Source organism: Ceratotherium simum, chromosome 6 (genome assembly GCF_057802395.1).
Source record: "Ceratotherium simum simum isolate JZ-2026a chromosome 6, ASM5780239v1, whole genome shotgun sequence".
NCBI classification, from domain to species: Eukaryota; Metazoa; Chordata; class Mammalia; order Perissodactyla; family Rhinocerotidae; genus Ceratotherium; species Ceratotherium simum.
This window is the reverse complement of record NC_141905.1, coordinates 6,745,964-6,759,820: the sequence shown is the minus strand read 5'-3', so window position 1 is coordinate 6,759,820 and position 13,857 is coordinate 6,745,964. Positions and strand designations below refer to the sequence as shown.

Sequence of the window (13,857 nt, the reverse complement as noted above, 5' to 3'; positions counted from 1 at the left end):
AATACCACTGTGGTTGGTTACCTGCATTTCTAATATTAGGAAATGCTAAGTTTCGGTTACAGGTTAGTGAAATTAAAGATTTACTTTTTCCCCACCTAAGTTCACAGACCCCCTGAAATTCTTTGCATGGACAAGAAACCCTGCTAAAAGATAGATGAGGTTCAGGACCTTCCGTCCCAGGGCTGAGCTGACGGGCAGGGAGCCCAGGGACTCACTATACCCTCACTTTATTGTGAGACCTTCTAGGGAAAGCCACTGCTTTCTCTCCTCGTAGCCTGATGCTTTGGAAACGTTTTGTAAAGCACTTTGAAAACACGTCCTTTTTCAGGACAATCCTGATGGCTACATGTCCAAAGATAAATAAGGACCTTGGATGTGTTTCTTCAACCACTGGAATCATTGTCGCCAAATAAAGATCTTGTTCCAGTTGCCCTGGGTTGGTTGAGCCTCAGAGTTGGGGATTTTCTTTTCAAAGGCTGCCCAGGGAGGGTCCGTGCTGCCCTCAGTCTTGCATTTTGGACACACACTGGCTCAGAGGCAACTGTGCGCACACACATCCCCTCTCGGTCCTACCGGGGGAGCTGTCATCTTACAACCACATAGTGATCGCATGCCATTGCAGGGGCAACCCGGCAGGCGGGCCCCCTCCAAAGGCCAACCAGCCCCCGCGCAGTCCCGGCCAGGCTGCGGCGCCGACACACAGGAGCCGGCCCGGGGCGCGGGTCTCCGGCTCTCGGCAGGGGAGCGGGGAGCGCTCTCGCCGACGCCCACGGCCCCCACACTCCCCGGCGCACACTCGGGCGCACACCCTTGCGCGCGCACGCCGCCCCACACGGGCGCACGCACACCGCAGTCGGGCCAGGGACGGCCGTGTCGGCGGCTGCCCGGAGTGGTCCGGGGCGCGCAGCCGGGTCCCCCGGAGGGCGCCGCCGGCCGCCCTGCCCCGCCCCTCCCGCCCCGCCCCTCGAACCCGCCGAGCCGGGCGCGCCGTGGGCTGCAAAGTTTCGCCGCGTGAGTCCGCTGAGGCAGCGCATCGGCTGCAGCTGGGCTCAGCTCCACGCGGCTCCGGACGGCCGTGACCGCTGGCCGGCGGCTCGGGCGGCGTGGACGGACCGCGCTTGGCTGCCCGCCCAGCTCTGCCCCGCGCCCCGCGCGGACCTCGGCACCCAGCGCCCGGCGCCCCCGGCTGCCGGAGCTGCCCGCGCGCCATCCCGCCGCAGGGTCGGTCCGCAGCCTTCGGTGCGCCCGCGCTCTCCCTCCTCCTCCTCCAGGGCTCCGGCCCTTCGCCACCGCCACCCACCATGGCTCGTGGCCCCGCTCAGACCAGCCCGGGACCGGGGCCCCAACTGCTGACGCTGCTGCCACTGCTTCTGCTGCTGCTCCGGGACGCAGGCGGCAGCCACACGGCCCCTGCTGGGTCCGCCCTGCCTGCGGCTGCCGACGGCCTGGCGGGGGACAAGGATCCCCAGTGGTCCCTGGGGGATGCGGCCACCGCTCTAGGCCCTGGCGCTCAGGACATGGTCGCTGTCCACATGCTCCGGCTTTATGAGAAATACAGCCGAAGGGGCGCGCGGCCTGGAGGGGGCAACACGGTCCGCAGCTTCCGGGCCCGGCTGGGTAAGTAGAGGGGGCCCCGGGGCCCCTTCTCCTCATTCCCCCTCCCTTACTTGTCCATCCTCCCCACCTTTGCACCTCTGCTTTTCCTCTTCCTTCTATTCATTGACTCCTTCATTCATTCTTTCATTAACTATTCACTGAGCACTCTATACTGGGCCCTGAGTAGGGACACCGAAGTGGCAGAGTGAGGGAGACTTCCTGCCCTTGGGGTGCTGCCACACTTGCTGGACACAGACCACCCCAGGCACAAGGCTTTAAGCGCAAGGTGGAGGTGGGACTGGGCTGGGAGAGCTTATGGGAAAGGTATCCATGTCAGAGGGGTCAGTTGTGCTGGCTCTTGACAGATGAGGAGGGCACAGTCAGGTGGGAATGAGGCAGCCCTGATAGAAGTACCAGGCACTGGGCCCAGGCAGGAACATGAACCTCTAGCTGGGTGCAGTTAGTGGTTTCCGGGGCTGGGGAAGCAGAGTGGACTGAGAAGGGCCTTGGACGCCCAGTCTCAGGTGCACGGGACTGAGGCCTGCTGGGCACTAGCACGAAGACTACGGGGGTTTAAGGAAGGATCCAAATGCTTGGGCTGTGAGGGCACCCCACCCCTATCTGGCCCTTGCCCTACCTGGGCAGATCCTTTCCCCTCTCCCTGCACTTTGGCTGGAGCTGGACAGAGGCCACTTGCAGAGCCCTCCCTGCCCTGAGCCAAGAGCACTTCCAGACTCTAGCCTCAGCTGTCTGCCCACCTTCCCGGGCTGGGCTACATCTGCAGGCCCCAGGCTAGCAGAGGAGGTGCAGCCTGGTGGCAGGGGTGGTGGGACATCTCTGGTTGTCGTGGAGACTACTCGTGGTCACAGAATGCCATTCCAGAAAATGTGGGTAGGGATCCCCTGGCACCCTTGTGGGGGAGGAAGCCATTCATCAGGAGGAAGATCCTCAGTCTGTAGGGTCCCCTCTTGAGGTGGAGGGGAACAAGCCCAACATTGGGCCAGACAACCTGGGGTCACATCTGCCACCTGTTGATCACTGGCTGTGTGACTCGAGGTAACATCCATGGCCTCACACAGTACATGACTGTGTACTGGGGAGCACCTGCCACAGAGAGGCCCCGTCCCCCATCCTCCACTGAGCAGACTCACTAGGTCAGTGTCCCTGGGCTCCAGACCAACAGAATCTAACTCCATCCTCCCTGGTACCTTTTATTCACTAGTTGGGGTCCATTTCCGGAGCATCATTATTAAATTAGTCACTTAAGAATCATCTAGCATGACCGTGACTTTGGGCAAGTCACCAAAGCTCTGTGGACTTGAGTGTACTCATCTACAAAATGGGCAGGTCATGCCGGTATCTTCCCTGTGGGGTTGCAGGAAAGATGAGATGAGGTAATGTGTGTAAGCCCCGAGCCCAGCACTGGCCAGATGAGGTGTTGGCGCATGTTGTTCCCCTGGGGGTGCAAAGCATTTGTGTTCATAGAGGGGTAGACTTGACCTTGCATCCATGAACTCAGCCCTCAAAGCCTTGCAGTTGAGGAAAACAGGGCCAGCAAGGTCGCTGCTTCAATACCCATTGTGCCCCCAACTTGCTGCAGCCCTGAGCGTGGAGGAGCGTGGTCTGTCTTTCTCTTTTCACAGAATGGGTGTGGTATAAGTAACAGTGAAGCAGAGGATGTTAGCCCTGAAAAGGAACTGGAGACAATACTTCAAATCCAGCTCTCCAATTTTGCAGATAAGGAAACTGAGGCTGGGGGGAGTGGGGCTGTTCACAGTGGTGATGGTTGGCACCTCCCATCTGCCAGGCCAATGCTCTTCTCACTGCAAGCCTCCTCCCTGCACCTCCATCAGAACTAAGCCCAGGACTTTGGCGACAGATGGTGGAACAGACAATTCTGAGAGATCAGAATTATTCTGGACCAGTCTGGGGCTGTCTGACAACTCCTACACTCTTGTTTGGAACCATTTGACAGCCATGGGTACCAGTCCCAGCTCCACCAGCTACTGGCTGCGTGCTGTGGCACATGTCACTTGACCTCTCTGAGCATCAGTTTCTTGTGCGTCATTGGGGAGGTGAAGAATCAGTGGGATAAGGTGGGTTTTTTGCCTGGTGTGGAGTGGGCCTAGGCAGCTTGGTTCCTCATCCTCTCCCTTGATTGACTGAAGTTGTTTCACACCCAGCCCTCAGAGGTGCCTGCTTCGTGACCTAGAGACCCAGTGGGGAGGAATTGTGAGCCTGGACAGGGACCCCTCATCTTATGGGTGAGGCCCAAATGTGGGGGCATCTGCTCTGGTCCTAGACCGTACTGGTACCAGCCTGCTCCATGCCGGTGGCCTCTGCCACCTCAGTGGGTGGCGCCTCTTCCTGAGCAACAAATGCATCAGTCCTGGCTGCAGTGGAAACGGCTCCTCACCTGCCGCCAGGCAGCGCAGCTCGGGTTCCGCGTGCAGGCTGTGGGCGGACTGGAGGGTCCAAATCCCGAGTCTGGGACCTGAGCAGGGGACTGAACATGTCCGTGACTCAGTTTTTTTCACTTCTAAAATGAGGCTAATGATGCTCCCTTCCATATAAGTTTTTAAAAATGAACTAGGATATGTCCAGTGCTGAAAACAGTGCCTGGCACATGTAAGTGTCAATAATTTATTAGCTCCTGCTATTATTACTCCGGCCACGCCCCCCTTCCATTGCTCCCTGGAGTGTGCTTTGTTCTCTATTAAGTCCACATCAGTGGAGAGAGCTTCTGAGCCTGACCTTAAAGGGTTAAGGTTAGACAACCTCTACCCCAAATGACCTGTCTTTCAATTTGAGCTTTTCCACCTACCTGTGTGATATTGGGCAATTTACTTAACCTCTCTGAGCTTGATTTCTTCATCTCTAAAATGAGAATAATAATACACATCCATCTGTCAAAAATGCCAAAAGTCACGTTCATTTCAGTTCCCCAAGCACGTCATTAGGTGGCAGGTGCTGTAAGCTCGGAGGACACAAAGATGCCTAGACTGTTGGCTTTGCCCGGAAAAGCTCATGAGCTGGTGGGACAGGGAGAAGTGAGCAGAAGAACATGGGCAGCAGGACAGGTGGTGCGGCGAGTGACAAAGGGCTCAGGGTGTCTCAAGGGACAGCACTGATCCACGTGAGGGGCCGGTGGACAGGGGTCAGTGAGCCTTCACAGAGCAGGTGAGGCCAGACAGCCTCTGAAGGGCAGGAGGTGTAGCTGGCTGTAGAAGTGAAGCAGCCTGCTGTGTGCTGGGGGCTGTGAGGAGTCTGGCTTCAATGAGGAAGCCATGATGGGAGTGGACCGGGGGCCACAACCGGGCCATCAAGAGCCTTGCATTTTACAAGTTTGTCTGTAGGCAGTGGGGCAGTATGTGGGTGTGTCCACAGTGGAGGGGGAGGGGGAAGGGAGGGACGGAGAGGGAGAGGCAGAGAAGGGGAAGAAAGGGAAAGAGAGAGAGGGAGAGACGTTGTAAAAGAAATGCATATTTAATGGAGAAAATCTGGAAATCCTAAAAAATTACAGTAAAGACAAGAAGTCATCCCTAATCACAAACCCAGATATAACCAGAGTTAATGTTTTGATGGAATATGTATATACACACATACATATACATATATATGTATATATGGGTGGCGCGCATATATATATCCTTTTATCCATATATATATATATCCTTTTTTACCCTAATAGAATCATGTTTTCAACATGCAGGTAAAACTTGAAGTTACTTTCTTTCATCACTGGTCATCCTGAACTGGTTTTCATGCTATTTGCCATTTGCAACTGTTCCTGTGGAAACTGCTTCTATCTCTCGGGGTTCTTGTCTTTTTCTTAGTGATTTGTAGAGGTTTTTTGTATAGTAAGGACATTACTGCTTCATCTATAATAGATGATTTCCTTATGAAGCGTGAGTGTGACGTGAGGGGTGACAGTGTCCTGTGGTCACAGTGGCGGTTGCGGCTGGGCCCTGGACGAGGCCGTGGTGGAAGGATGCAAAGTTCGAGATGGTTGTGGACAAGAGGATGGAGACCTAACAGGAGCTGGGATTGGTTAGATGCAGGAGGGGAGAGGCCACAAGAATTCTCAGGCTCCTGCTGGAGGGGTGGACAGGTGGCCACAAGGACACAAGTTTGGGCACAAGGACAGGGAGAAAGGTGTGTGCCCTGCCTATGGCAGTGGCCTGTGATGCCACATGGCCAGTATGTTCTGAGCACGTGCCGAGTCGCCAGGCACCGAGCTGTGAGCTCTGCAGAGACGATCTTGCAATCTTAGGAGGCACATGCAAACATTCTGCCCAGTTTACAGATGAGGAAACGGAGGTACAGAGAGGTTCCATGACTTGCCTGAGGCCCCACAGCTAGTAAGTGATGCACACAGGATTTAAATCCTGACTCTGGAGCCTGCATGAAACTAGACACTAGATACCTGTTAGTTCTCTTTCCCTCTCTGCAGTGCCACTGGCTGCCCCACAGCTTCCTTCCTCCAGCTTGTTGCCTGCACATTCAGCCCAGCGTTCTCACTCTGGTCACCCTGCTGGCTGTTTCAAGGGTAAATGGATGAAGGGACTCATCTCTAGGTGGCTTGGATTCTGTTTCTATAGGGCAAGCAGTCTGAGGGTCCCCTTGACCTGAGGGTTGGCCAGCAGGGAGCCTGGGGGCCCCCTGAGCTAGGGCCCCTTCCCGACCTCTTTCCTCTCCAGTCCCATCCCCACTGAACTGGGAAGGAGGTTGAGTGCCCAGCAAAGTGGCCCTGGCTGGAGTTCTGAGATTTCCAGAGATCCACAGAGATCAGCTTGTCTGAATAAGGTCAGTCCTTTCTTTCTAGACCTGGAGTTTAATATACCTAGCACACAGGGGCCTCCCTTGCTCTGTAAAGCTATGATGGGCACTACAGCTGGGCATCGCCACGATTACTAGTCTGTCTCATCCCCAGCCTGAGCTCCTTGAGGGCACCTCGACAGGACCCCGGCCAGCCCAACACTTAGCCCAGAATAGGAGCTTCCCAAATGTTTATTGGGAAAAGGGAAGGAGGCAGGGAGGAAAGAAAGAGGGGAGGCATGGAAGACCTTTTCTAGCTGACTATGAGACATGAGCTACCAGCACGGTTCAGAGGAAACAAGGACTTCTCTTTGGGGCTTCTGCATTGCAGGCTGGGCTCATCCAAGCTAGGAGACTTCAGACAGGTGCTCCTCTCAGCCACGGCCTGGAGCCCCCAGCATCTCATGCATGCAGGCACAGTCAGAGAGCAGGGCTAGCCTGTGGCCCTTCATGCACTGGGGATGAGGATGACCCATCTCCACCTCAACAGTTCCAAGCAGGGAGGGTTTTCATGGGCAGGCTGCCTAGGGAGGGGCGAGCTCCCTACGGCCAAAGGCGGTCAAGCCAGACAGAGCAAGGACTCCTGCCCTGAGTGGAATTGATGGGCTGGGTGACCTCTAAGGTTCCTCGTCCTCTGAATCCCTGAGCATGCTCTCTTCTCCGTCCTAAGGGCAGGGCAGCACTTGCTGTCCCCCTCCTGCACCCTGTGCAGACATAACCTCCAGGGAAGGCCAGTCCTCCTCTGCACCACTTCTTGCCTGCCAGGGGGAAAGTCCTCCCAACACCTTCTTTGGGCCACACTCGCTTCCAGCCAAAGTTGCTCTCCCTGCCGTGGTGCTCACAGTTGTCCTTCTTTATACTCTCTCTCATTCTTTACCTCATCACTGCAAGGGGGGTCAAAGTGTTTTTCTCTGGGGAGCCCCATCTCTTGCCCCCCTAGTCTCCCATTTTCCTCCTCGCCGAGCCCTGGAGGTTTCCAGGCCAGAGATGCTTGCGTCCTGCTTGCTGCCATGGACCAGCTCTTCAGAAAGAGAAGTGTCTGTCCTAGAGCCTCTCAAGTGTTTTCTAGCAAAGAATCTGTTAGTAGAACAATAGAGTTAAGACTTGAACTGGATAAAAGGAAAACACTTTATCTGCCATGTTAGTTGGGTCACAACTCAGATATTTGGATCATTGAGTGGGAGGTACCCGATTTGGTGTAGGAGGAGCCTGCTCTGCCAGCCTTGGTCTTTTACATGAAAGTGGCAGGGAACCACATTTGGGGGCTCCTCCTTTGTGCCTGGCACATTACATATGTCATTTATTTAATCCTCCAAATGATCATATGAGATAGAGATTCTGTTGTCCCTCTGAGGCAGATGAGCTTGGTGTGGTCCTGTCGGGGCCTGGAACCCTAGTTCCGAGGGCCTTTCCTAGTGTGGGAGGGGCTGCCTTGCTGGTGATATTGCACCCCACCCACAGGTCAACCCCAGATACGCAGCCACCATCCACCAGTGCTTCCCAATCTTGCCTGATGGTTAGAATCCCCTGGGTTGCTGGTTAAAATACAAATTCCTGGGCCTCATTGTCCCAGACGCTCTGAATCAGCATATCCAGAGGAAGGCAGTGAGCAGGAAGTTTGGGTAACACAGGACTGGAGACCATGACATTCAAGGCTGTGTTTGGGAAAGCCAAGTTTAAATGACCATCAAGACCATGTGCTCCTCCTTATGTGTGGAGCATGTTGAGGGGCCACCACACCTCTCTGTGGGTTTGTTCTGAGGATAAGATAAGGCATTGTCTCTAGAATGTCACCTAAGCTTTGACTGGCATTCATCGAGCCTCCATAGATGTGCTTTTCCCTTCCTTCCTCTTTCTCATAGTCCCTTAAGAGTGCATGACAAATTTTCCCATCAAATTATGCCTCCTTCCCAATAGAAACAAATAACCTTAAACTGATGATTTTGGTTAAAAAAAAAATCCCAGCTGATCTCGTGGGTACGTGTGTCAGAGAAGCTGTGGCCCCGACACATGCCCTTTGGAGAGCCCAGCGTCCCACACACATACACACTCTTGCACTGGGAGCTCTGTTCCTCTCCCAGCTTTTCCCAGCAGACAGACACCAGGCAGCAGGAAACAAAGCCGTGGGAGGGAGGCAGCCGACAGGCAGCTCTGGTCTCCTGCTGGTCTGCAACATCACAGGGAGGCCTCTGAACGACTCCTCCCTCCCATCCGCACCCTAGAGAGGACTTGGGCATTCAGAGAACTCATGCTGCCCAGGCTCGGGCCAGCTTCCTGGGGCTGCAGACGAGGCTGTCCTGCCCTGGGCCCTGGGGCTCACCTGGGAGAACCAGGCGAGAAGGAAGGGGGGTTGAAGCCCCTGGGATGCAGGGGCCTGAGCGTTCTCGAGCTGCAGATGTGATGTCTGAGGGATTGTGGTCCTTATCATGGTCTGGGCCTCTGGAGTGCAACGTGGACTTCCGGAGATTTCATTGAATGACCTGGTACGACCCTGATATTGCTCTTTCTTTGTAAAACAAGTTTAAAGCCCTTGGGCAGAACAAACAGCAGAGCCCAAATGGCTGTGCTCTTAAGCCCAGTTCCCTGAGCAGGCGCTCAGAACACAGGGAGAGTATGAGGCGCTCTACTCGTTCCACCTCATTTGAAGAGTGACTGCATTTAATGTCTGAATTATAGGAGGCTGTGCAAATACAGGAGGGGCTGCTGTCAGCAGGGCGTGGACCCAACCCAAACCATCCCAAACCCCTGATGCCACCTTATCTGGCTAATGAAGGTGTCAAGGGTCTTTGCTCGTTGGTTCATTGAGAGGCATTGGAGTGCAGGGAGAGGAAACAGGAGGCCTAGGGTCCAGCAGGCCTGAGCGCCTACTCTGCTACGTTGTTTTTGTTTTTTTTTTTTTGCTGTGTGATATTGACAGTCCTCAACCTCTCTGACCTCAGTTCCTCATCTATTCATTGAGGATAACAAAGGGCACCCTCCTCCCGTTAATGTGAGCCTTACACCAGATGAGGAAAGCCTAGCTGGCCTAGAAGTGCTCCCTAAATGGGTGTTCCTCTCCATCCCAGCCCTGGACGGGAGACCCTCTGAGCACCGGGACCTGTGCAGGAAAGAACCTAACAGACTGTGGTCTGTCCTTCCCTAGCAGAAGTGGTCGACCAGAAGGCCGTGTATTTCTTCAACCTGACTTCCATGCAGGACTCGGAAATGATCCTCACGGCCACATTCCACTTCTACTCCGAGCCGAGGTGGCCCCGGGCGCGTGAGGCGCCGTGCAAGCAGCGGGCCAAGAATGCGTCCTGCCGCCTGCTGCCCCCGGGCCCACCCGTGCGCCGGCACCTGCTCTTTCGCAGCCTCTCACAGAACACAGCCACCCAGGGGCTGCTCCGTGGGGCTATGGCCTTGGCGCCGCCTCCACGGGGCCTGTGGCTAGCCAAGGACATCTCCCCCATCGTCAAGGCGGCCCGCCGGGATGGCGAGCTGCTCCTCTCAGCTCAGCTGGATACTGGGGAGAAGGAGCCGGGGGTGTCCAGGCCCAGCCCTCATGCACCCTACATCCTCATCTACGCCAACGATCTGGCCATCTCAGAGCCCAACAGCGTGGCAGTGACACTGCAGAGATATGACCCCTTTCCGGCTGGAGACCCGGAGCCCGGCGTAGCCCCCAACAGCTCGGCAGACCCCCGCGTGCGGCGGGCCACGCAGGCCACAGGGCCCCTTCAGGACAACGAGCTGCCGGGGCTGGACGAGAGGCCGGCACACGCCCCGCACGCCCAGCACTACCACAAGCACGAACTGTGGCCCAGCCCCTTCCGCGCGCTGAAGTCCCGGCCGGGGCGCAAGGACCGCAGGAGGAAGGGCCAGGATGTGTTCGAGGCCTCCTCGCAGGTGCTGGACTTCGACGAGAAGACGATGCAGAAAGCCCGGAGGAAGCAGTGGGACGAGCCGAGGGTCTGCTCCCGGAGGTATCTGAAGGTGGACTTCGCAGACATCGGGTGGAATGAATGGATCATCTCGCCCAAGTCCTTCGACGCCTACTACTGTGCGGGAGCCTGCGAGTTCCCCATGCCCAAGGTAGGCGTGGTGGAGGACCACCGCCGTGTTCTGCCGATGGCTGAGTGTGCCTCTCAGCTCTGCCCCTACCAACAAGTCCCTCTGCCTCTTGACCTCTGCTTCCTGTCTGTAAACTAGGGGTAATAACCCCTCCCGTCCATTCAGAGCGGGGAATAGGAGAACAGAGGTCCCAAAGTGGCTTCCTGTTGGTCAGATACAGCCCACACATGGATGCAGTCAGTCTGTGCTTCTGAAAGTATTGACTTGGTTGAATTTGATTCTTTAAATCAAAGCGTTTTTTCTTTTGGAAAGCAGGAGAATCCATCTCCTTAAGTGTGTGTCACCACACAGCAACAGTCTACAGTGGCTGAGTAGACACTGCCCCTGCCACACCCCACACCCCAGCCAGACATGTCAGACCCCTAAAGCCCCCTTCTCATCAAGGCTCTCGTTTCTCTTCGGGCCTGGACCTCACAGTGCTGGCATCTGTGTCCTGCACAGAACTGGGCTCAGTGGCTTCCCGGTGTGCCCCCCCACACACTCAGGGCAGGAACCAAGGGCAGTTAGCTCTCACCGTGCACGAGGGTGCAGGACACACAGCGTGGGGCTGTTTTATCCATTGTGTTGGCCCTGGGTTTTCAGATTCTCACCTTCTCTCTGGGCTGGGCTGTGTCTCTGTCCATCTATCCCCCGTGGCCTGAGCTGTGGTGGGCTGGCTGCCAGGTAATCTCGACCCCTGGCACACAGCACACACTTGCCTCCTGCTTAGCTCCTCTGCTCAGTTCCAGGTAGGGTCTCCCCTCCAAGAAAGGAAGTCGGTGCATAAATCCAATTTGAACATAAATAAATCAGCCAACTGGGAAATCCCAGACCTAGACATGGGGGGCATTAACCTGTTTGGGAGTTAAGGAGCTTCTCCTCCAAGCTGTGCATGTGCGGAGAGAGGAAGGGAGGTGCCTGACAGACAGGCGTCTGCTGGAAGGTCCCAGCACAGGCCTGGGGCAGATGCAGGACGAGTACTCAGCAGGCTCCAGCTGGCTGACCCCCTACTTACCTTATCAGCCTGGCTCTTGCTGCCTTCCCACATTCCCTGACACCAGCCTGAACCCCATAAATCAGATTTTCCTGCCTCGCTCTTCTCCCCACCTCCCCATGTAAGAGACCGTTCTCATCAACGCACCATAGATAAAGCTCTCTTTGGCTGTGATGAGCTGAAGCGCAGGTGACTTTGTCCTGTCCATCTTGTTGGGGGTGCTTACAGAAGGGCATTCTCTGTGTTTGCCGCTGGGATCCAGACTCCCCTGGATGTGAGAGGCTGCCTGGGGAGGGGAAGAGAGCCGGTGTGGCCCCAGCGAGCACAGTTTCCAAACCCAGCTACTTTCTAGTGGAGGAGTGTTGGTCAAGTTATTTAGTCACTTTTAGCCTCAGTTTCTCCACCAGTAAAATTAAGGTAGTCCTGCCCCAGAAGACTGATACAATGACAAAATGGGGTGATGCAGATGGAACAGCACCTGACACCCCCACGGCAGACTTGCCCAGAAAATGTCAGTTTCCAGCCCCATCACGCTCACGCACACATGCCTGCAGCCCTCCCCTCCAGCGCTGAGAACGTGTTCCCACAGGAAGCACGTCTATACTCCTCAGACTGTAAAATCTGGGCAGCTGTGGCCCCAGGGGGCACTGGCTGGACATGTCCCTCAGCTTTCTCTCTGGACAGCTCCTGCCCAGTTCCAGGTGCTCCTGGGCGATGTGTAACATGCAGGTGCCCCCAAGTGGCCAGTGCCATGTAGGGGCTATGACTTTCCTCTGGGGGCCCCAAGGGGCAGGAAGGCCAGAGGCTCTTGCAAACCTCCCTGGGACTCAGTCTGTGGCTGACTTAGGAAATGTGTGCTAGCCCTGGGATCTCACCTTTTCTTCTGTGTTGCTGCCTTTTCCATGGGCTCAGTCAAGGACGTGCTCACGGCACAGTGGGTGGGTGAGGGCAGGGCACCGAGGTAACCATGCTCCTCTCCCACCTTGCAGATCGTCCGCCCGTCCAACCACGCCACCATCCAGAGCATCGTCAGGGCCGTGGGCATCGTCCCTGGCATCCCAGAGCCTTGTTGCGTCCCCGACAAGATGAACTCTCTTGGGGTCCTCTTCCTGGATGAGAACCGGAACGTGGTTCTGAAGGTGTACCCCAACATGTCCGTGGAGACCTGTGCCTGCCGGTAAGACCAGCTGCTCTGCCATGGAAGGAAACCTCCTCCCCACCCCGCGCCCGGCAGGGCAGCGTCCTTGGAGCCTTCTGGTGTGAGAGCTTGACTTGGGGTGCAGCTGCAAAGGCAGGGCAGAGCACACAGGCAAGCTTGCTGGTCCCCAGAAAGATCTATCCCCCGGGGCATCATTCTGGGGTCTTTCGTTGCTAGTGACTTAGCCTCTAAATGCCGGTCTGAACCCCTGAAGGAGTCTGGGAATTAGCCTTGGCCGGGTGATTGCCGCTGGTCCGTGCCCTCTTCTCTGCAAACCGAACGTGTCCACAATGTTGGCATTTGTGATCATCATCTCATAACCTGGGGAGAAACTGAAAACCTGAGGGTGCTGGCTCCCTTCACCTGGAAAGAACCTCTGTTTAAATAATCAGTTTAAAACACTTCAGGCCACATATTGATCCTGGAAAACAGGACCTAAATAGTGGTATAAATGGATGTTTTCTTTCCAACTCCACTGCAAAAGTTTTTATATATACAGTATGCACCTATAACCAATTTCGGTTTCTTTTTCTTAATATACATTTTATTTTAAAACAAAAAGGAGGGCGTTGACACCATTCCACACAGAGGTAGTCATGCTGGTGAAGTGTGCATTGTTTAAACATGCTTATTGAAATAACACACACAGTAATATGTTGGAATACTAAAAAATAACCAAGATTTTTATATTTTTGTAAATTATACTTTCTATGCTGTAGATTGTGTATGTTATGTGTTTTTATCAAAAGCTAATAAATTAAAGGTACAGTGGTATCTTGAAAAACTAAATGTCACCCATTCCAAAATATTGGTGGATCCCTATCTTTAAGTATAGCATCTGGGTGGCTGCTGGGGACACAGCCTCCTTTAGCATCAGCCAAGGGCCCCCTAGGCCATCTGCATACTCTCTCATCTCTGTGCTAAGCTCCAGAAACTGGCTGCTCCTGTGCCTTCCAGAGTCCTGCCCACCCACTCTGGTCCACAGCCCCTACCCTGGGCTCATTCAGGCAAGACATGGCCCCAGGCAGGGACAGTGGCCTCGCAGAGTTTCCTTGCTCAGAGGGGACATCGAGTGCTTGGGAGGTATCTGAGACATTTAAAGGAACGTCTGCAGTTGCTGGTTACAGACCTTTTACTTGGGCTCCTTCAAGCAAGAGATTCA

General features: G+C 55.2%; 1 protein-coding gene across 1 annotated transcript; it reads left to right on the top strand.

The window, feature by feature from the left end:
* The first annotated feature begins 1,301 nt into the window (after window positions 1-1,301).
* On the top strand, window positions 1,302-13,169 carry GDF10 (growth differentiation factor 10). Its single transcript, XM_004432457.2, has 3 exons — window positions 1,302-1,617; window positions 9,560-10,485; window positions 12,487-13,169. Exons 1-3 carry the CDS (start codon window positions 1,302-1,304, stop codon window positions 12,676-12,678), a joined length of 1,434 nt encoding a protein of 477 aa, XP_004432514.1. The 3' UTR covers window positions 12,679-13,169.
* The last annotated feature ends 688 nt before the right edge of the window (window positions 13,170-13,857 follow it).

Bases quoted from the DNA above. Each gene is read 5' to 3' on its own strand.
- GDF10 (XM_004432457.2), top strand. From the start codon at position 1,302: ATGGCTCGTGGCCCCGCTCAGACCAGCCCGGGACCGGGGCCCCAACTG. The intron at 1,618-9,559 runs GTAAGTAGAGGG...CTTCCCTAGCAG, and splicing joins CAGCTTCCGGGCCCGGCTGG to AAGTGGTCGACCAGAAGGCC. The intron at 10,486-12,486 runs GTAGGCGTGGTG...CCCACCTTGCAG, and splicing joins GCGAGTTCCCCATGCCCAAG to ATCGTCCGCCCGTCCAACCA.